The 24,329-nt window shown below is 55.1% G+C and overlaps 1 protein-coding gene and 1 long non-coding RNA gene across 3 annotated transcripts in view; both read left to right on the forward strand.

Annotated features, from left to right (window-relative positions):
* The window catches only part of CSNK1G2 (casein kinase 1 gamma 2), a 42,483-nt gene that overhangs the window by 11,266 nt on the left and 6,888 nt on the right, over nucleotides 1–24,329 (forward strand). For both annotated transcript variants that reach the window (XM_074528790.1, XM_074528791.1), the window contains exons 2-4: nucleotides 16,954–17,450; nucleotides 23,390–23,430; nucleotides 23,952–24,021. In XM_074528790.1, coding sequence (XP_074384891.1) covers nucleotides 17,264–17,450; nucleotides 23,390–23,430; nucleotides 23,952–24,021 — 298 coding nt within the window. In that variant the 5' untranslated portion in view covers nucleotides 16,954–17,263. The remainder of the gene's footprint in view (nucleotides 1–16,953; nucleotides 17,451–23,389; nucleotides 23,431–23,951; nucleotides 24,022–24,329) is intronic.
* LOC141725380 (uncharacterized) lies at nucleotides 214–5,755 on the forward strand. The gene is made up of 2 exons (XR_012577243.1): nucleotides 214–594; nucleotides 733–5,755. It is a non-coding gene; the product is annotated as an uncharacterized LOC141725380 (long non-coding RNA).

A 24,329-nucleotide genomic window follows, 5' to 3' on the forward strand; every position in this document is an offset into this window, starting at 1 on the left:
ACCATCTCCCTGACGCCCCCTTGCAATGTTTAACAACCCTTTTTAAGAAGAAATTCCTGCTGATATCCAGCCTGTGTTGATGAAGGTGACAGCTTCTCTGGTTTCTTAAAGCTGTCTGGTTTCTCAAAGCCACCCAGGTGAGCTTTGGCTCTCCTGGCAGGAGCTGGTTGCTTTGTCACAGAATTCCCAGCCCCTCACTGGAGCTGCCACTGGAGCTGCTGGGCTGATGGCTGGCACCTTCTTCTGGTTGAGCTTTTGGGTGCTCCCAGGGCCTCTCTGGCTCTGCTCTCAGTTCTTTGGATGGCACAGAACAGCTCACCCTCCCAAGCTGTTGGATTGGGTGTCCCTCCTTTCCTACAGCTCTGTGGTGACAGCCCTGGAGTGGCAGAGGTGGGTGGTGTCCATCTTACCCTGGCAGGAGGGCAGCCACTCTTCAGGGGTGGCACAGGTCAGGAGGAGGAGGAGGGAATGGCTGGCTGCAGGCATCTGCTCCATCTACCTCCTGGAAATGTGAACCAGGAAACAAATCTGAAACCAATCTGGCAATCTCCAGGTCAGGCCTCTGACCCACTCCTGGGCTGTGCCCTGTGCCAGGTTACTGCCGCCCTGTGCCAGGTTACTGCCGCCCTGTGCCAGGTTACTGCCCTGTGCCAGGTTACTGCCCTGTGCCAGGTTACTGCCGCCCTGTGCCAGGTTACTGCCCTGTGCCAGGTTACTGCCGCCCTGTGCCAGGTTACTGCCGCCCTGTGCCAGGTTACTGCCCTGTGCCAGGTCACTGCCCTGCCTGGAGAACACACCTGTGGTCAGGGCCACCATCCCTGCAGGTGACCTCAGAGGGCACAGCAGCCTTTGGGGACTTTGGGGATTTTCTGCCTCTTCTGCCACTGCTTTCTGTGTGACATGTGGCAGTGTCGTGCCTCAGTTCCCTCTTCTGTAATGACACTTTCTTGGTGACCTACTCTGAGGCAGCTGCTGCGAGGAGCAGAGTGAGAGCAGGGGAAGCATTGGTCTGGAAAGGCCCTGGAGCCTGTGACAGGGACATTGGGAAGATAAGATGGCTGACGCTGCTGCTTGGATTGTTTCCCAGCCTGCTGGGAGAGAAGGAGGTGTGTGTCCAACCCCAGGAGCCATATGGTGTGGATGCCAACACAGGAGAGCAAATGGGATCTCTTCTGGGGTGTCCCACCTTGTGTGTCATGTAAAGAATTTGCAGTGGCAGCATCCACCCCTGACATCATCTGCTCTCCCTGGTGGCCTGGACTCTCCAGGAACAGAGGGGGTTTTCTCATGCATGGCTGCTTGGAAAGCTGTGGTTCAGATAAGGCAAGGCAGCAGCTGGGGCATGGGGATGTCCTGCCCTCCAGAGATGGTGCTTTCCAGAAGAGTGAACGTCACCTGTGTCCCTGGCACAGAAATTGTGAGGCTGGTGCAATGTGCTGATGGGATCCCTCAGATCCTTTGTTGGGATTCCCCTCCTGCCTGTGCCCTGCACACGAGGATGCCGTGCAGACAGAGTGGAGGGAGTGGTTTTGCTCAGTCTGTGCTCATTAGAGGCTGCAGGGAAGGGAAATGAAACCACTTCTAGCTCTGCTAAATTCTGATCTCCCTCTCCCTGGAAGTTGGGAGCGAGCTGGGATACCCTGGGCTGTTCTGTGGTGTTCAGATTTGTGCTGTGGGGAGCCTGTGGTGTGAGTCAGGGCAGCAGTCTGTTCCCTTCTCCTGCTCCTGAGCTTATTTAGGAGCTGCTCCAAAGGCTGTGGGGGGAGCAGGTCCTGAGTGTGTCACTGTGGTGTCCCACTCTGTGAGGAGAATGCCAGGCTTGCCTGTGCTGGTTTTCAGTCAAGTTCCTCTGTGGGCAGGAAATCTCCTCCAGGTGCATGAGAGGTTTTCAGACCCATCTTGGGCTTGAAGGAGGATGAGAAGGGAAGGGAGACATAGGCATCCAGAAATTTGCTTTTGTTATGGGAGAGGTGTTGGGAAATGTCTCTTTTCCTTTGGAGAACAAATGTTGATCCCATCACCCTGCCTTCCACTGATCCCTCACAGTGCCAGAAGGAACACAGGGATTTGAGTGATCTCTGAGGACATCCTTGAATGGCTCATGTTCTTCCTCTGCTCTTGCACATCTCCCAGCAGTTGACAGCACTTGGCTGTCCCTGTGTCCTCTCTGCTGCAGCTCCTGGCCCGTGGGATGCCAGAGCGGTTCCTGCTCTGGAAGCAGAGCTGTCCCACGAGGAGCTCTCCCACGATGTGTGGGGGGACATCCCACCCCTCCATGTGCTCAGACCCTGTGACTCACACCAGAACAGCTCTGGGGGCTCCTCTGGAGGCTCATCCTGCTGTGACAGGGTTGGATTATCCCGTGGGCAGTGTCCCCATCCAGAGATGGGGTGGCTCCCAGGGGAGAGGGGGTGGCTGGGAACAGCAGTGCTTCTCCATGGGACAGAGATCCCCTCCCCTCATGGTGTTGGGGCTGCAGGGGATCCCCTTCTCGCTGTCTGAGAGCTGCTCTCAGCTTCCCCATGCCTGGGTATTGATAGAGGAGCTGATAAAGCTGTGTCAGCAGGGAGCTGTTGTGTCACACACTGCCTGCGCTGATGGCTCAGGGTCCAGGGCTGCCTGCCACAGGTGGGGACTCACTCTGTAGCTTGTGGCAAGGGTGACAGTGGCACTGCAGCCCCTCTGGGGCATTCTCTGCTGTGACAATGCCTGCTGTCGTGTCCTGCCTCAGTTTCTGCCTTCAGGGGTCTGTAGCTGCATAAAGGAGGAAGCTTTTGCTGTGGGGCCTTCTCAGGGGGTTGCAGTGCCGAGTGTGGACTCTGCTCTGCTTTCAGTGCGTGGAGAGGAGCAATGGCAGCATACACAGCATTGTGTGTGTGATGAGGCTTTGTGATGGGATTTGTGGTGGTGTTTGGGCTGTCCCAGGGCAGGGAGGGCAGGATGCCTTCCCATCCCCCTGCTTGGTGGGAAGAACTCATTTCATGCACTGGGATTCAGAGATCTCTGCTTGTTTGCTCTGACTTGGCACTATTGTTTAAATACAAGTGTGTGCTCTCGTGTATTACTGAAAATTCAGTGGAGGGAGGGAAGAGCCTGAAGTTTAGCAACAAGCAGTGCAGAGTGGCCTGGACAGCAGGCTGGGAAATGAGCTCATCCCAGTGTGTTGGGAAGTGGATGTCCCTCCTGCCCTGGTGAGGTGTGTCAGCAGTGCCGGCTCTGTGCTGTTCTCTCTGTGCCCACTGGCCCCTGGAGGTGCTGAAGCCGGTGGGCTCAGGATCAGCTCTTGGATGGACACATTGTGGCCTCCCAGCTGCTGCTGTTCCCCTCTCTGCTTTGCTGGGCCATTCAGAGCCAGAGGCATTTCCTCTGATGTTTCCTGCCTGTGTTTGTACCTGCTGTTCCTCTGGGCGTGCTGTCAAATCCTCCTGCAGCAGGTTGTCCCCAGGCCTTGTCCTTCAGCTGGGCACGTCCTGCTGGCCATGCTGGAGCTCTGTGGAGCCAGGGCAGCTCTCAGGAAAGGTGCAGCACCCCTCTGGCTGCAGTGGAGGTGGGGAGGGAGCTTTCCCCTGTTCTCCCTGGGAGCTGATGGCTCTTCTTGCACATCCATTCCCGGGCGTGCTGCCGGAAGTGCATTAAGATCCCTTATCGAGGGAAAGGCAGCACTTCATCTTGGTTTGGCTTTCAGGCTGTGGGAGTATTCAGGGACAGGGCTGGGGAAGCAGTGAGAGATGATCTTAACCTTATTTCAGGCTACAGCAGCGCAGGAGGAGGTGTTCCAGCCTCAGATGGAAATGGAAGCTGTTGCTCCCAGCTGCTGGGTGAAAATTATCTATTTGTCTAGAAGGCTGTTTTTTCCCACTGCCTGGTGACTGTGAAGCAGGCTGCAAGCTCTGGGGAGGAGGTGGAAGAAGAACTTGCCTGCTCAGAAACCTGAATGCCGAGCTTTCTTGCCTGGTTCTTGTGGCCCAGCACAGTGACTGTCATGGCCAGACTGGTGATGTGATGGTGATGAATTTGTGTGTTTGTGACACATGTAGGATCATCCCTTTCACAGAAAGGCTTTACAGGGGAGTCTTACAGCTGCCACCTGAATCCAAAGCTAAATCTGCTCTAGAAGCTTCTGTGGAGCAGGGGATGGAGAGGGCTCAGCCATGCCTGTTCCAGCTGTGCTCATGCAGCTCCCATTCCTTATCAGCCAGCTGCCCTTGGGCTGCATCCCCATGGTCCTGCAGGGCAGGCAGGCACTTGGATCTGTCCTTATTCAACCTCCCAGGGAAGGAAAAGAGAACCTTTTATGAGCTGTCAAGACTTTGGGTATTTTTCCCACAGCATCCAGGGGCAGAGGTTGAGGTACAGGGTAGGGCTGCCTGCCCTGAAGGTGCTGTGGGCTCTGTAGTCTGTGCTCAGCAGCTCTCCTTGGGCTGCTCTGCTTCCCAGGGTGAGCACACACAGTGATTTGGAATACAGATTTTGTACACTTACTTGCAGGCAAAGCCTCTTTTGCAGAGAGTTACCAGGCATGAAAGCAAAGCTCAGGTTTTGCAGGAGGTGAGCACTGGGGACCTGCCCTTTCCCAGTGTGTCAGATCTGCTTGGGTTGTTCTGCTCCAAAACTTCTCAGATTTGGTGTTGGTGGAGCAGCTGAATCTTGGGCTTTATGCTCTGGGCATGAGTGGATTAAAAGCAATGTTGGATCTTGACTAGAAAGGAAATCTTTGCTGGCTCCTTCCCAAGATGAGCATGCTGGTGATAATGAGTCTGTGCAAGAACTGGGCAGGATTGGACTGGTTGGAAATGTAAAGGTAAATGTATGGATGGGGGAGCAGGAGAAGCAGAAACCCTGGGACTGGTAAAGACCTTTCTGCTGGCCAGCTGCTGTGGACTTTTGGAAGGCAGCTGGTTCCTCTCTGCAGCTGGGTTTTCCAGCAGCAGCAGCATGGATTTAATTAGGATCCAGTGTCTCCCTGGAGCTTGCAGCGTTGGGGGTGCATTGTTTCATTTACATGGAAAACCCTGTGGCAGAGCTGCCAGACCTGGCTGAGGGCTGGGACCGTGGGGCTGAGTCAGGGGCTGTGTGAGGAATGCCTGAAAATGCCTGAGTGGGTCCGGCTGTGTGAGGAATGCCTGAAAATGCCTGAGTGGGTCTAACTCCTGACATGGTGAGTGAGGGGCTGAGACCCCTGGGCTGAGTGAGTCAGGGGCTGTGTGAGGAATGCCTGAGTGGCCATTGCATGCCAAGATGGGCATGGCCTGAGCTGCTGCCGTGGTGAGTGGTGGGCTGAGGGCTGAGACCACAGGGCTGAGTGAGTCAAGGGCTGTGTGAGGAATGCCTGAAAATGTCTGAGTGGGTCCAGCTCCTGCTGTGGTGAGTGAGGGAGTTGAGGGCTGAGACCACTGCGCTGAGTCAGGGGCTGTGTGAGGAATTCCTGAGTGGGTCCAGCTCCTGCCATGGTGAGCAGGGGGCTGAGACCACTGGGGTGAGTCAGGGGCTGTGTGAGGAATTCCTGAGTGTGTCCAGCTCCTGCCGTGGCAAGCAGGGGGCTGAGGGCTGAGACCACTGGGCTGACTCAGGGGCTGTGTGAGAAATGCCTGAAAATGCCCAAGTGGGTCTAACTCCTGCCATGGTGAGTGAGGGGCTGAGGGCTGAGACCCCTGGACTGAATCAGGGGCTGTGTGAGGAATACCTGAAAATATCTGAGTGGATCCAGCTACTGCTGTGGTGAGTGGGGGGCTGAGGGCTGAGACCGTGGGGCTGAGTCAGGGGCTGTGTGAGGAATTCCTGAAAATGTCTTGAGTGGGTCCAGCTCCTGCCATGGCAAGTAGGGGGCTGAGGGCTGAGACTCCTGAACTGAGTCAGGGGCTGTGTGAGGAATTCCTGAAAATGTCTTGAGTGGGTCCAGCTCCTGCCATGGTGAGTGAGGGGCTGAGGGCTGAGACCCCTGGATGAGTCAGGGGCTGTGTGAGGAATTCCTGAGTGTGTCCAGCTCCTGCCATGGCAAACAGAGGCTCCAGAGCAGCGTCACATCCTGGCCGGGGTGGCTGCGCGTGTCCCACGGAAACGCCGGAGCAGAGGGGAAGGGATGGAGCACTGGGAGCTGGACTGGAGCAGAGGGGAAGGGATGGAGCACTGGGAGCTGGACTCTGCTCTCCTTTTAAGGTCTCCAGGCAGGGACTCAGCTTTGTCCATAGTGAACTTCCTTTCTTCCGGTGCTACAAACTCTGGCTTAGTAAAACCGAAACCAATCTGACATCCTAACTGGCCTTTTCTGCGCTGGACTGGTGAGAGATTCTGCAGAATTGCTGCATGGGCAGGAAGCAATTTGTTGTTCAGAAGGAGGTTTCCTGCTCTGGTTACCTGCCTGCTCCTCTTACGGTAAGAGCACAGCAAGTTGCAGTTCCCCAGACAGAAGTTGTCCTCTGTGAGCAGGGACAGCAGAGTGCTGCTGGCATGATGGAGCTGCATCATTTGCTCACCTTGACATCCTCCAGCTCCATGCCACAACTTTTCCTGGCCCAGCAGCCCCAGGATGGCTGATACAGGTCATGGAGAAGGGCTGGTGATGGTGACTTCCCAGAGGCATCATGGCAGGGCTGGGTGGGAAGGTGGGAACCAGGTACCAGTTGTTCCCTGACTCCCTCCTGCAGCCAGGGTTTGCACTCCCACCACCCGCAGCTCCTCCTGTTTCCATGCAGTGAATCCCACATGGGGAATGCATCCCAAAATGGACATGGCCAACAACTGGGAAGGGGCTGCCCCTGGCTTTGCTGGGCACAGTCACTTTAGGAAAAGTGACTTTACAGCCCCCCTTTTGTAGTGTCTGTAAAGTCAACCAAAAAGCTGCTTCCTTTCAAGCCATTTCTTGTACTGCTTCAGTGTGTTTTCTGGTTATGAATTCTGCAGCTGGAAGTTTAAATTTGTGCCTGATGAACCCAAAAAGGTGAATCGATGCTCTTGGATACTTGGTTCATGGGTAGGTTTGTCTGACTTGGGCTGGGTTTGTTATTTCCAAACCAGTTTTCAGATCTGGTCTTATTTTAGCATGTGTGTATTTACTGTTATTATTTTTCCTAGAGAAGTATTTTCAGCTTTTTGCTTGGTTCCTGTGCTGCTGCTGAAATTTCCAACGTGGCATTTCCAGCTCCTTGGTGGACCACAGTTTAATATTTTCCATCCAGGTGTAGCTGCTTTGGATGAGGATCCAAGGAAAAGGGTGAAATTGTGCATTGGGCTGGGAGTGAATTGGCAGCTCATGAGAGTGGAGATGCTTCAGGAGGATTTTTTTGTGGCTGCTGAGAGATTTAGGAGTGTCTTTACTCTGTGGGTTGGTTTCAAAGACATGAAGATCTGGATTGTTCTGAATTTGGATGTTGAGGATCTGAGTTCTGCATTTGGACTGTCCATGGCACATTGATTTCTTTCTGCTCATATGTGCAGGGAGCAAATGTTCATCAAACAGTCCCAGTGAAGGGGAGCCTGATTCCTCCTCAGATATTTTTGGGTGCAAAATGACTCCTGCTGAGCTGCTGCTGGAAAGCTGACACTGTGCACACACACTGCTGCCAGGCAGGGATTCTCCTCATCCCCCCTGGGCTGTGCTGAGAGTTTGGGGTGAAATTCTCCAGCTGCTGCTCCAGGGGTGTTGTGGCACAGGGCTGGTGCAGCCCCTCTGTGCTCATCTCCAGAGGAGGAAATTTTTTGGGTTAAGATCTCACCAGTTTAGGGAAATCACACCAGCTCTTGAGTGGTGCTTTGTGGTTCTGTTGGAAACTGAAAACTGGTGGTCTGCCCCTATCTTTTACTTCCTTTTTGATTCTGTTGTATTTGGAGAACAGTTTGAGTTTTGCTTTCACTCCCTTGCGCAGGGGACACTCCAGGTCTGTGGGCACTCCCAGCTCTTGGGCTGCAGGAGCTTGGGCTGGAGCTTGAGGAACAGCTGAGATTTTGCTTTGAAGGCAGCCTGGTGGGTTTGTGTATCACCTGGTGTCCTTTAGAGATCTCTGTGAAACCACACACAAATCATGACTGGTGTGTTGTGAGAATCTGGGAAGCAGGACCCTCTTCAGCAGAAGCATTTCCCTGCTGCCTTGTTGAAACTCTGCTCTCTTCATTGTTAGCTCCTTCACAGAGGGAATGGTGTGGCACAAACATTAAAAAAAATACTGGAAATTCATAGCAATCTGTTAAAAAGCCATATTTGGGTTCAGAGGCTGGGAGAAAATAACTTTGAAACAATTTGGAGCTTGATTTGTTGTAGATTTAGAGCTGACCAGAGTTCACAGTGTGGTAAAAGTCTCCTGGGGAAGGGAATAGCCAGTAACAAGAGAACATTTCTAATTTAGAGAAAAGTTTAATAGACATGAGAGCTGGAATAGGAAACCAGAAAGAAAAATCTGTCATCTTCATGGCACAGCTTAACTCTAGGGAAAAAACCAAATGCTTTTTTTTTTTTTTTTTATTTTATTTTTCCTGGTGGTTTTGTGCCTTGGATGTTTTCACGGATGTGGCTGAGAGCCAGGGATGGATATCTGGGTGAAACCCTGAGGTGCTGGGAGCAGGGCACCACCTGCATGTGGTAACTTCTGGCAGGCTCAGCACGTTCCTGCCTCGTTTGCTGCAGTCCCTTTTGTTTGTTCTGTGTTATGGTGTGGCTGGAGGTGATGGTGTGTCTGATTGTTTGCTCTGAGAGTGGATTTATGATTTATGGTTTTAATTCTGGTGCTGGGAGCGTTGTTGGCTGTGTCCATCCCTGGGGCCATGCAAGGGGAGGGCCAGATCCTGCCCATGGGGCACTGGCTGGGCTGGGGGTGCCCAGGTGCCCTGTGCCCACTCTGGGAGCTGGGTGTGATCCTCTCTCCTCACTGGAAAGAGCTGGGAAGCCAGGAAGGGAGGAGAGGTTTGGAACAAGGATGCTGGGATCATGTTGGATTAAAAGCTTTGCTGCCACAGTTCAGGGTTTTTGTGGGTTCGTTGTTTCTGTTGGAGTTTTTTTTTTTTTTTTTTTTTTTTTTTGCCTCTGAGCACTAGAAGAAATTCTGGTAGAAACATTAGCCTCAGCTTTATTCCTGTCTTCTTTTCAAGAAAGAACTTGGATGGAAAAAAAGCATTATTTGGGCATACTGCCCATGCAGATTTCTTAATTGTAAATATTGGGGCACCAGAGTGAAGCCATGCTGGGTTTTTTTGCTGAGAGGGAAACCAGCCAGCACTGTCAGTGCTGGTGCAGTGGCCGTGGTGACAGAGCTGTGGCTGCCATGTCATCAATGACTCAGCCTGGTGGCCCTGCATGGATGAGCTGGGGTCTGTGTTTGGGGGCTGAGGGACACAGCAGGGGCAGGGGGGTGGGCTGGGGGCTGCCCTGTGCCCCAAACAGGGGATTTGTGACCATTGGGTATTGCCCAGCCTGTGTGCAGGCAGCAGCTGCACAGCTGGGCTGGGTGGGGTTCACAGGATGGTGGAGCAGTTCCTTCAGGTGGGCTGGGTGGGATTCACAGGATGCTGTTCTGGTGGAGCAGTTCCTTCAGGTGGGCTGGGTGGGATTCACAGGATGCTGTTCCTGCTTGGTGGAGTACTGGAATTAAATAATGCAACAGTGGAGCAGTTCCTTCAGCTGGACTGGGTGGGTTTTGCAGGATGCTGTTCTGGTGGAGCAGTTCCTTCAGGTGAGCTGGGTGGGTTTCACAGGATGCTGTTCCTTCAGGTGGGCTGGGTGGGTTTCACAAGGTGGTGGAGCAGTTCCTTCAGGTGGGCTGGGTGGGGTTCACAGGATGCTGTTCCTTCAGGTGGGCTGGGTGGGATTCACAGGATGCTGTTCCTTCAGGTGGGCTGGGTGGGTGTCACAGGATGCTGTTCCTGCCTGGTGGAGCAGTTCTTCCCTCCCGGCCCTTGTCCCTGCAGATGCCTTGAAGCAGGCAGGGTGGGCTTGCTGAGCTCTCAGCACCATTCAGAAGCTGAAAAGCAGCCAGGTTTTCATCTCTCCAGGGATCTCAGCTGGAGGAGGTGGATGCAGGGAAGTTATCCCAGTGTAACAGGCAGGATGTGAAGGGCCAGGGGCTCAGTGCACACCCAGATCACTGCAAAAGGGGTGGCAGAGCCAGGAGCTCTGGAGTCCCTGAGCTGAGCTCTGAGGCTCCCCCAGCTCTCAGAGCAGCCCCACGTGCTGCCAGGGCTCCCCCATGGCCCTGCATCAGCACTTCAGTGACAAACTATTGAACAGGAGCTTCTTGTTGTGCTGACACCAACACAACCTACAAAGGAGCAGGAGGAGTAAACAGAGCTGTGCTGGCTCCTGCCTCGCTGGAGGCTGGAAAAAGGGTTGGAGAGCAGGAGGAGGCTTCTGAACCCAACCTGTGGTCTGTGTTCTGATGTTCTTGTGGCTGCACTTGGCAGAAACAGCTGGGAGAGTGGCTGCTTCCAGGGCGGCTTGGTTTTTAAGGGAATTTCTGGGATGGATAAAGGCCCTTTCACCCCTTGCCCTGCTGCTCCAGCTCCTCCACAGGTGCTGTCCCCAGAGTGGTGCAGCCCATCCTCCATCCAGCTCTCATTGCTCTGATGTGAGATGTTCACATCCAGAACTCCCATCTCCACCAGGTTCCTGGAGTTCCTCAGAGCAGTGAAACTCCTGTTTTCTGAGGGATCCAGAGGAGTGCAGCCCACCCTCCATCCTGACAGGGTGGGCACAGCTCTCAGAGCTCTGATGTGAGATGTTCACATCCAGAACTCCCATCTCCACCAGGTTCCTGGAGTTCCTCAGTCAGAGCACTGAAACTCCTGTTTTCTGAGGGATCCAGAGGAAATGGGGCCAGAACTTCCTTTGCCATAAGGAATGTTCTGCTGTCCTGCTAGGCTTGCTTGAATCTCCCATGACTGGAGCTGTCGCTGGTGGAGCTCCCAGGTGGAGCAAGCTCCAGGGGCTGCACAGCCCCTCTGCCTCTCAAACCCATGGAGGAAACTTCCCTGTGGGATCAGGATGAGTTTTCTCCAAACAGCACATCCATGGAGCTGAGTTCCAGCCTGCTCAGCTGCTGTGCCCAGCTTGGAGGAGAGGTGCATGTCCAAGGGTGGAGGAAGCTCAGGAGATGTCTCCGGAGCCTGTTGGGTGCTCACTTGGTGGAGAACTGGCTGGGTGGTCACACTCTAAGTGGTGAGCAGTGACCAGTAGTGTCCTCAGGGGTTGGTACTGGGACCAGTGCTGTTTTACCTCCCTGCTGGTGCCATGGACAGTGGCCCTGAGGTTTGCTGGTGGCAGAGCTGTGTGGAGCTGGAGGGAAGGGATGGGGCATCCACAGGGACCTGGAGAGGTGGGATTGTGCCAAACTCATGGTGTTCAACAAGGCCAAGTGCAAGGTCCTGCCATGGCTGGGATAATCCCAAACACAAACACAGACTGGATGGAGATCAGTCCTGGAGAGAGGGATTTGGGAACTTTGATGGATCAGAAATTTGATGTGACCCAACCCTTGGCTCCTGTGGGACACTGCTGAGGCTTTCCATGCCCCCCTGTTTTGGGACACCTGTATGGCACAGCTTGTCCTGCTCTGTGACAAGCAGGACTGGCTGCAGCTCTGCATGCTGGAACTTGTGTTTAACAACAAACTGAGGGCACCCTCAGCAGGTTTGCTGGTGACACAGAGCTGTGTGGAGCTGGAGGGAAGGGAGGGGGCAGCCACAGGGACCTGGAAAGGTGGGAACCCATGAAATTCAACAAGGCCAAGTGCAAGGTCCTGCCATGGCTGGGATAATCAACACAAACACAGACTGGCATGGCTGGGATAATCAACACAAACACAGACTGGATGGAGATCAGTCCTAGAGAGAGGGATTTGGGAACTTTGATGGATCAGAACCTTGATGTGACCCAACCCTTGGCTCCTGTGGGACACCTGCTGAGGCTTCCCATGTCCCCCTGTTCTGGGACACCTTTGGGACACTGTGTAGCACAGTTTTCCCTGCTCCATCATGAGCAGGGCTGGCTGCAGCTCTGCAGGCTGGAACTTGTGTTTAACAACAAACCCTTGCAGACATCATTTGGGACCTTCTGTAGCTCACTCTTCAAGATGTTTTAAGTTTTTGCTTTGTTTTAAGACTTTTGATCTTCCTCTAAGCTCAGCCTCTTAACGTTTAGAATTTATTGGGATTTGGTTTCAGCTGTGTAAGGCCACTGGTTGCTTTTTGGTCTGGATTTTTGCACTGGGAGCCAGCTGATGGGTCATCCTTTGGGACATTAGGGTATTTGTGCTTATTTTTAGCCTTTAATTGGCAGTGATCTGTACTTGGAGCTGCAGAGTGTCAAGGGCTTTTCTCTTTGTGCTCTCAAGAAGCTTTCCTTTCTCTTTCATCTGGATGCAGCTGTGTTTCCCTTCTGCTCACAGAGTGCAGAGAACATGGGGAAAGCAGCTCCAAGAACCATCCCAAAGGCTGCTGGGGCTCAGGGTGCTGCACCCAGGGCTCAGGGACACCTGAACCCTGTTCCAAGCAGCACCATGGACCTGTCCCTGACCTTCCCCAGCCACTTGCTGCTATTTTTTTCCCTCTTCTTCCTCTCTTTTGTGTTGCCCCGTTTAGCTGTAACCTCTTTGGGCAGGAACACGGTGTGTGTGTTCATATAAAGGGCTGAGAACAATGTGCCCCAGATGGTTTGTACAAGTGCCTTCTCAGCAGCCACAGGGTTTCATTCTACAGGGAAAATATTCTTAAAAATACAACTCTTCAGCATCTTATACTTGCAAATGTGGGCAGGAACTTCCCGAGCCTTGATATTTTGGTCCAAGTCACAGAGACAAGGGGTAGCACTAGAACTGCAGCTTTTCTTTTTTTAAGGGAAAAAAACAACTCCCCCCAACCCCAATTCCCCTTTTCTCACCTTTGCATCTGCAGGGAAAAACTTGTAAATGTGACTGGAGCAGCTCTGACCTGCTTAAAACCAGATGGCAAAGAAAAAGACCCAATGTTTCAACAAAAGCACTGTGAACTCCCTCTTTGGGAAGCAGGCTGTGTGGGCTTGCCCCATTTTTATGGCACTTCCAGTGCTTCTGAGGTTCTGTTTTGGGGTGCTGAGGCACTTGCCTGCAGTTTGTTTCCCTTGCAGGATCCCTGGCACTGCAGACACCACAGGGCACTGCTTATTTGCTTTAAGACCACAGCTTGCTTTGGAATGTCTTCTGCCAAATTTCAGGACAATTCATTTTTTTTTTCTTTATTTATCCCACTCCCTCCCAAAGAGAGAAACAAGTTTTCTTAGTCTCATCTTGCATCAGATTTGATTCCAGGCCAACAAATCCAGCCTAGAAGGTGCTTTCCTGAGGCTGCTTGCCTTGCTGTGACCTTTTGGGAGAGGATTCCTGTGCAAAATGGAACATTGTGAAATCAGTTTTATACAGGGAATCTGCTCCCATGCTGCTGCTGCCTGGGGAGGATGGGTCAGGTCTGGGTCCCTGTTTTCTGTCCAAAGGCTGCTGTGTTTTAACAAACACAGGGGTTTTTTTGCCCTGGAGCAGTGGGAGTCCTGGGATTTTACCAAAAGTTTCTGTTTCTAATTAGGTTGTTCTCAATTTTAAAGGCCAGTGATCCTTTTATGGCACAGGGTGGAAAACCTGAGCAGTCACTGACACTGCACAGAGGTGGGTCCTGCTTTTGTCCTGAGGTCCAGGGAGCCACTGTGTCTCCTCAGCACTCCTGGGATGAGAAAATCAATTCCCCCCAGCCCTTGTCTCATCCATGGGGGAGGCTGCTGGGCAGAGTGTGAGGGAGCATCACTGCCCTGACTCACATGGATTTGGTTTAGGGACTTCCTGCTGCTCTGCTTGGGAAAGGGGGAATTGCAGCATGGCAGTCCCAGCACGGGGGGCTGGGCTGTGGCCTCTGGGTGTGAATCTGGCCCAGCTGCCTGAAATTGGAGTTTGGGGCTGGGCCCCTCCAGGAGAGCTCCCGAGGCTCCACAGGCAGGACCAGAGCTGTGCTGAGCTGCTCCTTGAGTTTGTCTGGGCTGGGAAAGGGCAGCACAGCCTCCCTTGTGCTCACAGGAAACAGGATTGAATTTTTCCCTTCTGCCTCACTTCATTGTCTGAAATTCCCTTGCAGAGCTGGCCCATAACTCTTCAAAGAAAATAATCCCAAGCGCCGGGGCTGGAGCTCCCTGAGCTCTGGCTGGCGGCCGCCTGACTCTGTGCAAACAGTCTGGGCCTGGGATCCCCTGGGACTGAGCATAAAGCTCTGATTGAGAAGGAAAACAGGTTATGGAGCTGCAGCAGGGCTGTGCATCACCAGCTGCTCCCCTTGTGGCTGGGAAAGCAGCTCCCTGAATGCCAAGGTGTGAGCGGCCTGCTCCGGGAGGCTGTGAGGGAACAGCTCTGGTGTCCTGGGGAGGTGGGACAGGCATGGGGAGGTGGGACAGGCATGAGGGGTGGGACAGGCGTGAGGAGGTGTGGGACAAGCGTGAGGAGGTGTGGGACAGGCATGAGGAGGTGGGATAGGCGTGAGGGGTGGGACAGGCATGAGGAGGTGGGACAGGCGTGAGGAGGTGTGGGACAGGCATGGGGAGGTGGGACAGGCATGGGGAGGTGGGACAGGCGTGAGGAGGTGTGGGACAGTCGTGAGGAGGTGGGACAGGCATGAGGAGGTGGGACAGGCATGGGGAGGTGGGACAGGCGTGAGGAGGTGTGGGACAGGCATGAGGGGTGGGACAGGCATGGGGAGGTGGGACAGGCGTGAGGAGGTGTGGGACAGGCATGAGGGGTGGGACAGGCATGGGGAGGTGGGACAGGCGTGAGGAGGTGTGGGACAGGCATGGGAGGTGGGACGGGCATGGGGAGCTGTGGGACAGGTATGAGGAGGTGGGACAGGCATAAGGGGTGGGACCGGCATGAGGAGGTCGCCAGGGCAGCCCCAAGTGCTGAGCCCGGAGCGGAAACCATCGGGTAGTGAAGAATGAGCAGGATGTCACGTGTGGGCCCAGCGTGCTCGGGGCTGGGGCAGAACAAAGCTGAGGGAAGCCCTGCTCCTGCCGCTCCCAGCGCGCTTCCTGCTGGCACGGACGCGCTCTGGGGGAAGGGAGCAGCAGGGCAGCAGCCAGCACGGGGCTGCCCAGCTCTGGGAGGCATGGAGGGCTCCCCGTGCCTCAGTTTCCCTCGTGCAGCAGGATGGTGTCCAGTTGTTGGTGTGTTGTGGCCTCAGACAGCCAGGCTGCTGTGCCCTAGGGATGCTCCAGGGGTGTTGGATGGGGGCAGGAGGTCCAGGCAGGTCCCACAAGTGGCAGCCCAGCACTCTGCACCTTGGAGCAGCTCTGTTCCCTCCTGGGGAGCAGTGGCAGTGTGCCCAGGTGCTGTGGAAGTGAGGATTTGGTGTCAGCCCCCCTCAGGGGCTGTCCTTACACAGCCAGCCCTTCCCCCTGCTGAGCTCTGCCTTTGGTGTCTTTTTCCCTGGGCTGTTCTTAGAGCTCCCACATTTCCCTCTGTGTACCATTGAGCATGAGAAGCTTTTTCTTTACTTTTTTTTTTGTTATTAATAGCTATTAAAAGCCAATAAAAAGTTTTACGGGGTTTGGCCAAGCCTCAGAGCTCACAGTGTGTTCATTTCCTGGAGCTGGAGGGGGGGTTTGCTTGGATAAACCACAGGGTCAGCAGGAATCTGTGGTGGCCCTGGGAGCTTTCAGTGGTGTCACTCACAGGGGCTGGAGAGGAGCAGAGAGAGGTGGGGAAGGGGACAGGGTGAAGGATGGCAAGGGTCAAACTGGGAGCAAAACCAGAGCAAGGGAGAAATGGAGGTGTGGGGCTCTCATGTGTCCTCCCAGTGTGTGCCTGGATGATGTTTGACCCCTCTGTCCATGCTGAGTTTCCTGTCTGTCCTTCCTGCCTCCCACACGGGCACCCCTGTGAGGAGGAGCCCAGGCTGGGAGGGAGAGCACAGTTCCCTCCTGGGCACCTGGTTCCTCAAGCACAGAGCAGCTCATGGTTCTTTTCATCCCAGTCTTGTGTCCAGGAGGACTCAAGGCTTTGGTTGACCTCGATGTTGGGCTTGCACAGGGATGTGTGTGGAGCCGGTGCCATGGAATCATGGAATAGTTTGAGTTGGGGGGACCTTTAAAGGTCACCTCATCCAGCCACGAGCAGGGCTGTGCACACAAGAAGGAGCTCCCTGGTTTGGGGGGCTGAGCTGATTCCTGCCTGTGGAGGGGAACCCAGATAACCCCACCAGCAGCTTGGGGGCTTTCCAGCAGCCTCATGGGAGCACACAGGCAGCAAGGTGCTGTACCCTGAGCAAACAAGCTGCCATGAGCATCATTTGTTCTGGCCAGGGTCACAGCCAAGGGGCCTCGCTCCCAGCTTTGCAGTGAAAATGAAGGTTGGTTGATAAGAGCAGAGGAGGAGGCAGTGGGATGTGAGCAGGTTCCTGTTTGCCAAGTGGGTGTTTCCCCAGCCCAGGTGGGCTGTGGTGGGTGCCCTGAGCGTGGCTGTTCCCCAGGAACCGTGTCCTGGGCAGGGCTGCTGGCACAGGATCCTGGATCCACAGGGACCCTCCCAGCCAGGTGAAATCATCTTCACTCCATGGGCAGCCCCACAATGCTGGGTTCACTGTGCCCCCTGCTCCTGGGGGCTCTCAGAGTCCCTGGCTGGTGCCTCTCAATGCTTCCAGAAGCTGCTCTTGGAAAGCAGCCCTTCCCCATGGGGACAGTTCTGTCCCCACATCACTCCTGGCTGGCTCCAGCATGGAGCCATTCATCAACCATTTCACCTCCAAGCTTTTTTAAATTCATTTGTTTATTTAAACCAACACCTCAGGCATGGGGCTCTCTGGAACCTGATGTTTCTCCCAGCTTCTCCTGCCCCTCAGCTGCAGCACTGTCACTGCTGTAGGAATTACCTGTCTGCAGGGAAGGTGCTGGAGGGACTCTGAGGAACCCAGAGCCCTCTGTTGCCCTCTGCCTTCTCATCCTGATTTTGTGCCTCTCTCTTTGCACAGCTGGGACGCCGAGGAGCTGCGCTGGGAGGACCCTGTGTGCAGGATGTTCTCTCCACCAAAGACCTCCCTGTGAGCGGCGATGATGCCAGTCCTGGCAGGACCTTGGGAAGCACTGACATTGCAGTAGCCCAGCAGCCCTGGACGGCCTCTTGCCCCTGGTTCTCCAGCCCCCACCCTCCCAGCGCTCCCCGGGATGCTGTATTAAGCAAGAGGAACCCTGCTTGTGTCCTCCTCACCCTTCCATTTTCGGCAGCTCTGGGATTTGTATGGCAGCAGCGTAACCGTGGAGAGGCCGGGGTATCACAAACTTATGGATTTTGATAAGAGAGGAGGGAAAGGGGAGCTGGAGGAAGGTAAAAGAATGTCCAAGACAGGTGGAGGAAGGAGTGGTCATGGAGGCCGGGGTGCTGGAACCAACTCGGGAGTCTTAATGGTGGGTCCCAACTTCCGTGTCGGCAAGAAGATTGGATGCGGCAATTTCGGGGAGCTCCGTCTAGGTGAGAAGGGTCATGTTTGTCCTCACTGTACCCACTCCTGCCAGGACTGCCCTGGCATCCTCCTCCTGCACCAGCCTGTGGCCATGGGCACAGTGGTGCTGACTGGGCACACAGAGTGGAAGCATTGTCCCTGTTCTGTTCCTCTTCCTCCATTTGTGTTTGATCTGCCAAGGCCCATCCCAGCCCAAAGGACTCATTGCAGAGGTGTTTCCCATCTCCCCCCATGCCTGTTGCTCTCTGGGTCTGTCAGGGAGAGCACTACAGGCTGGATCTGTCTGTTGTAAGCAGTGGTGGCCACGGAGATCTGGGTGTCCCCCAAATCCAGGAACACTGAGTGGGGAAGGATTCAGGAGATGCCTCTGTGGGCTCACCAAATCTCACCCCACTTGTGCTCTGAGTGTGCCTCAGGACAGGGGATGGAGCATGGGGGTCTCAGGGATGCTCACTCTGCTGGGACAAACACCTAAGGAGAAAAATCTGTGTTTTATCCTGGATAAATTCTTCAGTTGTTGAAACTGGTTATGTGAGAGACTCTCCTGAAATTCTGTGCAGGTCAGAGAAAGGGAGGAATAAAACCCAAGCATCTTCCATAGTCATTTTCCATTTTGAACCAAGTTTATGAGGAAACTCCTCAAGCAAACTCCTGTTTGTAGGGTGGGGAGGTTGCTCCTCTCCCAGGACTGGGAATGTCCCTGGAGACTTTCAGCAAGCTGTTAACCCTTTGCTTGGCATCAGGCAGGGCCAGGCGCCTCTGTGCCAGCAGCACAGTCTGGATGTCTCCAGGAATGTGTGGGTGGAGTCCCTGCCAGCTTGGTGTGAGTGCTTTGGGAAGGGGTTTGTGCTCTGAGGAGAGGGAGGAGAGGCAGTCCCCAGAGCCTGGCACAGCCACAGCCTTGTTGCTCTGTGATATTTTAAGCAGCACCTTCTCAAACCAAGCTCTGAACTAAACCTGCTCTGAGCTAAACCTGCCCTGACCGTGGGCCTGGGGAGGAGCTGTGGCAGCCCTGGCTGGGGTGAGGTCAGTGCCCCCTCCCTGTGTGGGGAGTTAATGCCAGCTCTGCCCTGTGTGACAGACTGCCTGGTGCCAGGCTCGCCCGTCCCCTCCCCGCACTTCCCCGCTGTGTAATTGCAGAGCTGGGGAAACGCTCTGCTGAAATCCAGCCCAGCAGTTCCCCTGCTCAGCTGTCTGTCCTGCTGTCATGAGGAGCTCTGAGCCTTCCTCCAGACCCAGGGCTTGTGGAAGGAGAGGTGCTGGGGGGTTTTGCTGCACCAGCTGCTCCTTTCAGTTCCCTGGGTGGACCTGGCCACTCCTGCTGCCAGTGCCTCCCAGAGAGCCCTGAGCTGTGCAGGCTCCACCTGTGTCCCTGCACCTCCTTTTCCTTGCTTGCCACTGAGCATTCTGCAGTGGGTCTGTGTTTCTGGGTGAGCTGGATCCTGGCAGCAGGCTGGGGCTGTGTTGCTTTGCTGTGCTCAGTGCTGAGGGGTCACTGTGACCCCCCTGCCTTTTCCTCCCCCTCATTTTCAGTGAGGGGACACGAGTGTGACATGGATCTGAGCAATGTCTGTCAGACTGGCAGGGAGGTTGCTGCAGGGACCTGGGAGCAGTTGGGCTCAGTTTGCTCCTGGCTGCAGGGACAAGCAGCCAGCTCTCGCTCCAGGGCTCCACAGTGGTCGATTGTCACAGTGAGAGTTTGTCCTTGCCACCAGCAAGAGAAGCTTCCAGTCCCTCCACGTGGCTTTTCAGCTCTGTCACAGCCTGCAGTGCCTGGCCATAACATGCCAGAGGCCTGAGCACGGGATCTCATCACCACAGCTATGTGGCTTCTCTCCTAAAATCACAGCTCTCTTCCTTAGGTGTGCCTCCAGACTGCATCAGGGCTCAGGAATGCTTTCAGGATTTAGGGATTCCTCCAGCTGCACATGAATGGCAAGGGAGCAGAGGGCTCCTGCTGTGAAGTGGTGGCATGAGCAGGGATGTTCCCCAGCTCTTGCTGGGCACTCAGCTTTCCCTGGGAATAGAGAATTCAGTCCTCAAGGCTTTAGAGGCCAAACTGCAGCTCAGTATTTAAAAGCTCCCGGACCTTCTTTGGCCTTTTTACTCTCATAACAAAGGCCATGAGATCTTGAAAAAATGTACCTGGAGGTGATCTTCCATCTCCCAGTGGTGGGGAGGGAGGAAGGGGACATTGTCTTCCCCAAAAAGGGACCACTTTGCCCTATTTCTGCACCCCACCAAGGGGCACGTGGTGATCTGTCCTGAGGGTGCTTCAGCTCAGCTGCCCCAGGTAGAGACAGATGTCCACCCATGTAGGAGGTGTCCAAAGTCAAGTGATCTGTTTAAAGATAAAATCTAAACAAACAATTGGCATCAGGCATTTGTGGCAAGCCAGAAGGGGAATGACGTGGGCAGGAGTTGTGGCTGCCAGGGCTGTGCATTTGGATCCTGCTTCTCCCTGTCCCTGCTGGCCTTGGCATCCTGGGCAATGCAGGGACCTGGTGCCAGTCCCAGTCTGGCCCAGGCACAGCCAAATTCCCATCTCAGTGCCCAGGCACAGCCAAATTCCCATCCTGGTGATCAAACACACCCAAATTCCCATCTCAGTGCCCAGGCACAGCCAAATTCCCATCCTGGTGCCCAGACACACCCAAATCCCCATCCTGGTGCCCAGGCACAGCCAAATCCCCATCCTGGTGCCCTGGTACAGCCAAATTCCCATCCTGGTGACCAAACACACCCAAATTCCCATCCTGGTGCCCAGGCATAGCCAAATCCCCATCTTGGTGCCCAGGCACAGCCAAATTCCCATCTCAGTGCCCAGGCACAGCCAAATCCCCATTTTGGTGCCCTGGTACAGCCACGTTCCTGTCTCAGTGCCCAGGCACACCCAAATCCCCATCCTGGTGCCCAGGCAGAGCCAAATCCCCATCCTGGTGCCCTGGTACAGCCAAATTCCCATCTCAGTGCCCAGACACACCCAAATCCCCATCCTGGTGCCCAGGCACAACCACAAAGGTGCCCACCATGGGCACAGTGCTGTGCCAGGGGCAAGGGGCAGCCTCAGCTCACTTTTCCCCTCACAGCAAGGGGCTGGGGGTGTCCAGAGATGGAAACAGAGCTGGGGAAGGGTCTGGAGCTCCAGGAGAGGCTGAGGGAGCTGGGAAGGGGCTCAGCCTGGAGCAAAGGAGGCTCAGGGGGCCCTTGTGGCTCTGCACAGCTCCTGACAGGAGGGGACAGCCCAGGGAACAGGGACAGGAGGGAGGGAACGGCCTCAGGCTGGGCCAGGGGAGTTTAGGTTGGAAATTAGGAAAATTCCTTCACTCACTGAAAGGTTTGTGAAGCACTGGAACAGACTACCCAGGGAGGAGTGGAGTCACCACCCACAAAGTGTTCAAAAAGGTGTGAAAGTGGCACCTGGGGACATGGGCTGATGTGAACATGGTGGTGCTGCTGGCTGATGGTCAGTGGTGATCTGAAAGGACTTTTCCCACCTGAATGCTGCTGTGATCCCGTGGGTCTGAGCTGCTGGGATGGGAGCCAGAGCTGAGCCTGCTCCTCCTGACGTGCAGGGGCAGGTGCTGGGCTCTGCTGCCAAATGCTGGGCAGGGGCAGCACAGAGAGCCAGGTCCTGCTCTAAGCACAGCCTGGCTGCCTGCTCCTGCCCTCAGCCTGTTCTGATCCCTCTCTGATCCTGCCAGATGGGGTTGGAGGCACCGAGCCGGGCAAAGGCCCCTGCAGTGCAAATATTTGCTTCCTGCCACCCATCTCACCACTTTTCTCTTTTATTTCCTTTCACAAGCACCTTTTGTGCTGCAAGTCCTGCCTGCTGCAGTCCTCCCAGGCACTCCCTGGGCTCTGGCACATTTTGGGTGTCAGAGTTGTTCCCTTGGGAGCGCTGGGGCAGAGGGGATGGCTCCAGAAGCTGGAGTGGGGAATTCCCTGGCATGGAAGGAATCCTCCCTCCTTGCTCTTTTGCTTTACTCTTGGTTTATTAATCTCATGACAGTTCCCAGTCTCCAGTTCTGCTATTTGCACCTTTTTTAATTCAGAAAGGGGAAGCAGAGGGTGGTGATTTGACCATTCCATACCCTTTCTGCTCACATCTTGTCCATCAGCTGTGTCCAAGCCCCCCAAGGAAGGGCTGAACCAGGGGAGTACCAAATGATTTGGACTCATTTTTGAGCTGGGAGAATGCTGCCAGCTCCAGAGCCTTGTTGCTGGTAGCTTTCTGTGTGGTGGGGACAGGACAGATGCCACTGCTGGGGATTCTCCTGCCTCCATCCCTGCTGAGTCCCTTTTGCAGTGTGCCTCTGGCACTTCTCCTGCCATGTTACATTTGTCCCCCTTCAAATCCTGCCTGACCTCAGGGAAAATCCAGCTGTGAGTTCTCTGATCCCACGTTCTGCCCTGAAGGCAGCAGTAATTGTTTTGGACTGCACTGTAGGGCTCTGTGGAGCCATGCACAGGTCTGGGGGTGTCCCACCTGCTCCCCAGCAAGTGTCAGTGTGTGATGGGACAAACCCCTGCATCTGGCACACGCTGTGTTCACCAGACTTTCCTCCCTCTCTCCCTCCCAAATCCCTTCCTCCCTAATCTCTGTGAAGGGATTTGCTTTATGCAGAAGCAGCAGCAGACAGAGTGGCTTGGCAGAGGTCCCCAGGGATGGCAGAGGGTCAGGGGGGCAGCAGGATTGAGCCCCTCCTAGGCTGCAGAGCCCATCCCTGGGAGGAGCTGCTCCATTAATATCTCCCATTCATCCCTCTCCTGTAATCCTGGCGCTCAGCAGCTGCCTCTGATGTCACCCAGCCAGGATTTATGGCTGCTTCAGGTGGAGAGCGGCCCTGGGAGCAGATGAAATCTTAGGCCAGGAGGAGCTTGTTCCCTGAGCAAATTGCTTGGAGAAAATCCGAGGAGACAGATGCAGCTCTATCAGATCCCCACACGGCAGCCTTGGGGATCCCTGCTGCCCTTAACCCCCTCCTGCCCAGGCTGCAGGCACAGGGAGCACTCAGAGCTGTTCTTGCACCTTTAATCTTGGCCTTTATGGGCTGGGACAGAGATTGTGCTGCTGCTTCCCAGCTGTGTCCCCTTTTCCTGGTTTGGAGGGAATGTGGAGGCACCCTGAGCTCAACCTTGCTGTGGTTATGGTGTGCAAGGTGCTGTGCAGGAGTGGAGCCCTCTGGGGGTGCTGTACAGGGTGCTGGGTGCCACAGCTGCTCCTTCACTCCTCTGGGTTCTTCCTGCAGCCTTCAGCTCCTTGTACACTCTGAGCCATGCCATGGGTCTGCTCCTGGCCTGTCCTTGGTTCTTCCTGCAGCCTTCAGCTCATTGTACAGTCTGGGCTGTGCCATGGGTCTGCTCCTGGCCTCCCCTGTGCCCTTGGGTGGGCAGGAGCATCCCCGGGGCTGAGGTTCATTCACACACACGTACACACAAGTCTGTGCCATTCCCAGAGTGACCCCAGCCCTGGGGGACAGATTCCCACCTGCCTGTGGTGCCCTCAGAGCTCTGCCAGCTGTGCCAATGCTCCTGGGTGTCCCTCCTCCCTGCCACCCTTTGCAGGGTCCCCCTGGCCGTAACTCAGTGTCCCCCAGCTCTGACCATCCCTCCATAGCCCTCTCCCCCTTTGGGAGCCCCAAGTCTCAGCCTTGTCCCCTCCCTGCTGCTGCCCCCTCCCACCAGCCTTGGCCCCAGCCCCAGGAGCCTCCCCATCGCAGAGGAATCCACACTCCCCACCTGGGGATAATTAGCAGGCATGTTGCAACTCCCCACAGTGGATTCTGCTGCTCCCCGTGCCTTGAGGCTCCTTCAGGTGTTGTGGGAGCTGCAGAACCTGTTCAGAATGTTTGTGAGCCCAGGAGCCCTCAGGGACAGCGGTGGATGTGTGGTGGGGGTGATGCAGGATCTGCTTTTCATCTCCTTTTTGTGTCTCTCCCCGCAGGGAAGAATCTCTACACAAATGAATACGTAGCTATCAAATTGGTGAGTGGCTGTCAAAGCAGGGAGTTCCTCCGTGGTGGGGTGGGGGATGTTCCAGCCATTGGGAAGGAGCTTCTCCCCTTTCTCCCATGGTGCTGGGCAGGGATGTGGTGGCTGGGTGGCTGTGGGAGAGCTCTGTTCCTGCTCAGCATTGAGGGCACTCTGGGAGCACACATCCCTGCAGGTGGGGTTATCCAGGGCTGGGCAGGGAAGAGCTGAGTCTGCCTCTCCCTGCCCTCAGCATGGCCTGTGCTGTGCTCAGGCAGTGCCAGCAGCACAGAGGGTGGCCCCACTGGTACCTGATCCCATTAATGTTTTCCCTCTCTGGATGAGATGATCTGGCTCCCACATGGGCTGATTTTCTCTCATCTTCCCCCGAGGCTTCATCTCCATTTTATACCACTTACTCCCAACCCCAAAAGCTCTCAGTCCAATTCCTGCCAGCGTGTGAAAGATGTGTCTGACACCCAGACCCCCTGAACATCCTGCTTCCTACATAACTGTTCTCCTTTCTCTCCTCCAAGGAACCCATAAAATCCCGGGCCCCCCAGCTGCACCTGGAGTATCGGTTCTACAAACAGCTCGGCAATGCAGGTACGGGCTGGGCTGGCCTGGGGGGCTGCTGGGAGAGAGGCTTTCCCTAAATGTGACTCTGCAACTTCACCCCCAGCTGGAGCTCCTGCCCATCTGCTCCACAGGGTTTCACACAGATGCCTTGTCTCATCTTTGATCTCTTTGGATTTAGTTATTTCCCCCCACCACCCCCTCAGCAGAGTCAGGGATGCAGATGGAGCTGCTCTGAGCAGAGCCAGGCTGGCAGTGCAGGGACATCCCCCCCTGCAGTGGCATGGCTGTGGCAGCCTGGCCCTGCTGCAGCCCTGCACAGCCCCTGCTCCGTCTCT

Source organism: Zonotrichia albicollis, chromosome 29, assembly GCF_047830755.1.
Source record: "Zonotrichia albicollis isolate bZonAlb1 chromosome 29, bZonAlb1.hap1, whole genome shotgun sequence".
Classification (NCBI taxonomy): Eukaryota; Metazoa; Chordata; class Aves; order Passeriformes; family Passerellidae; genus Zonotrichia; species Zonotrichia albicollis.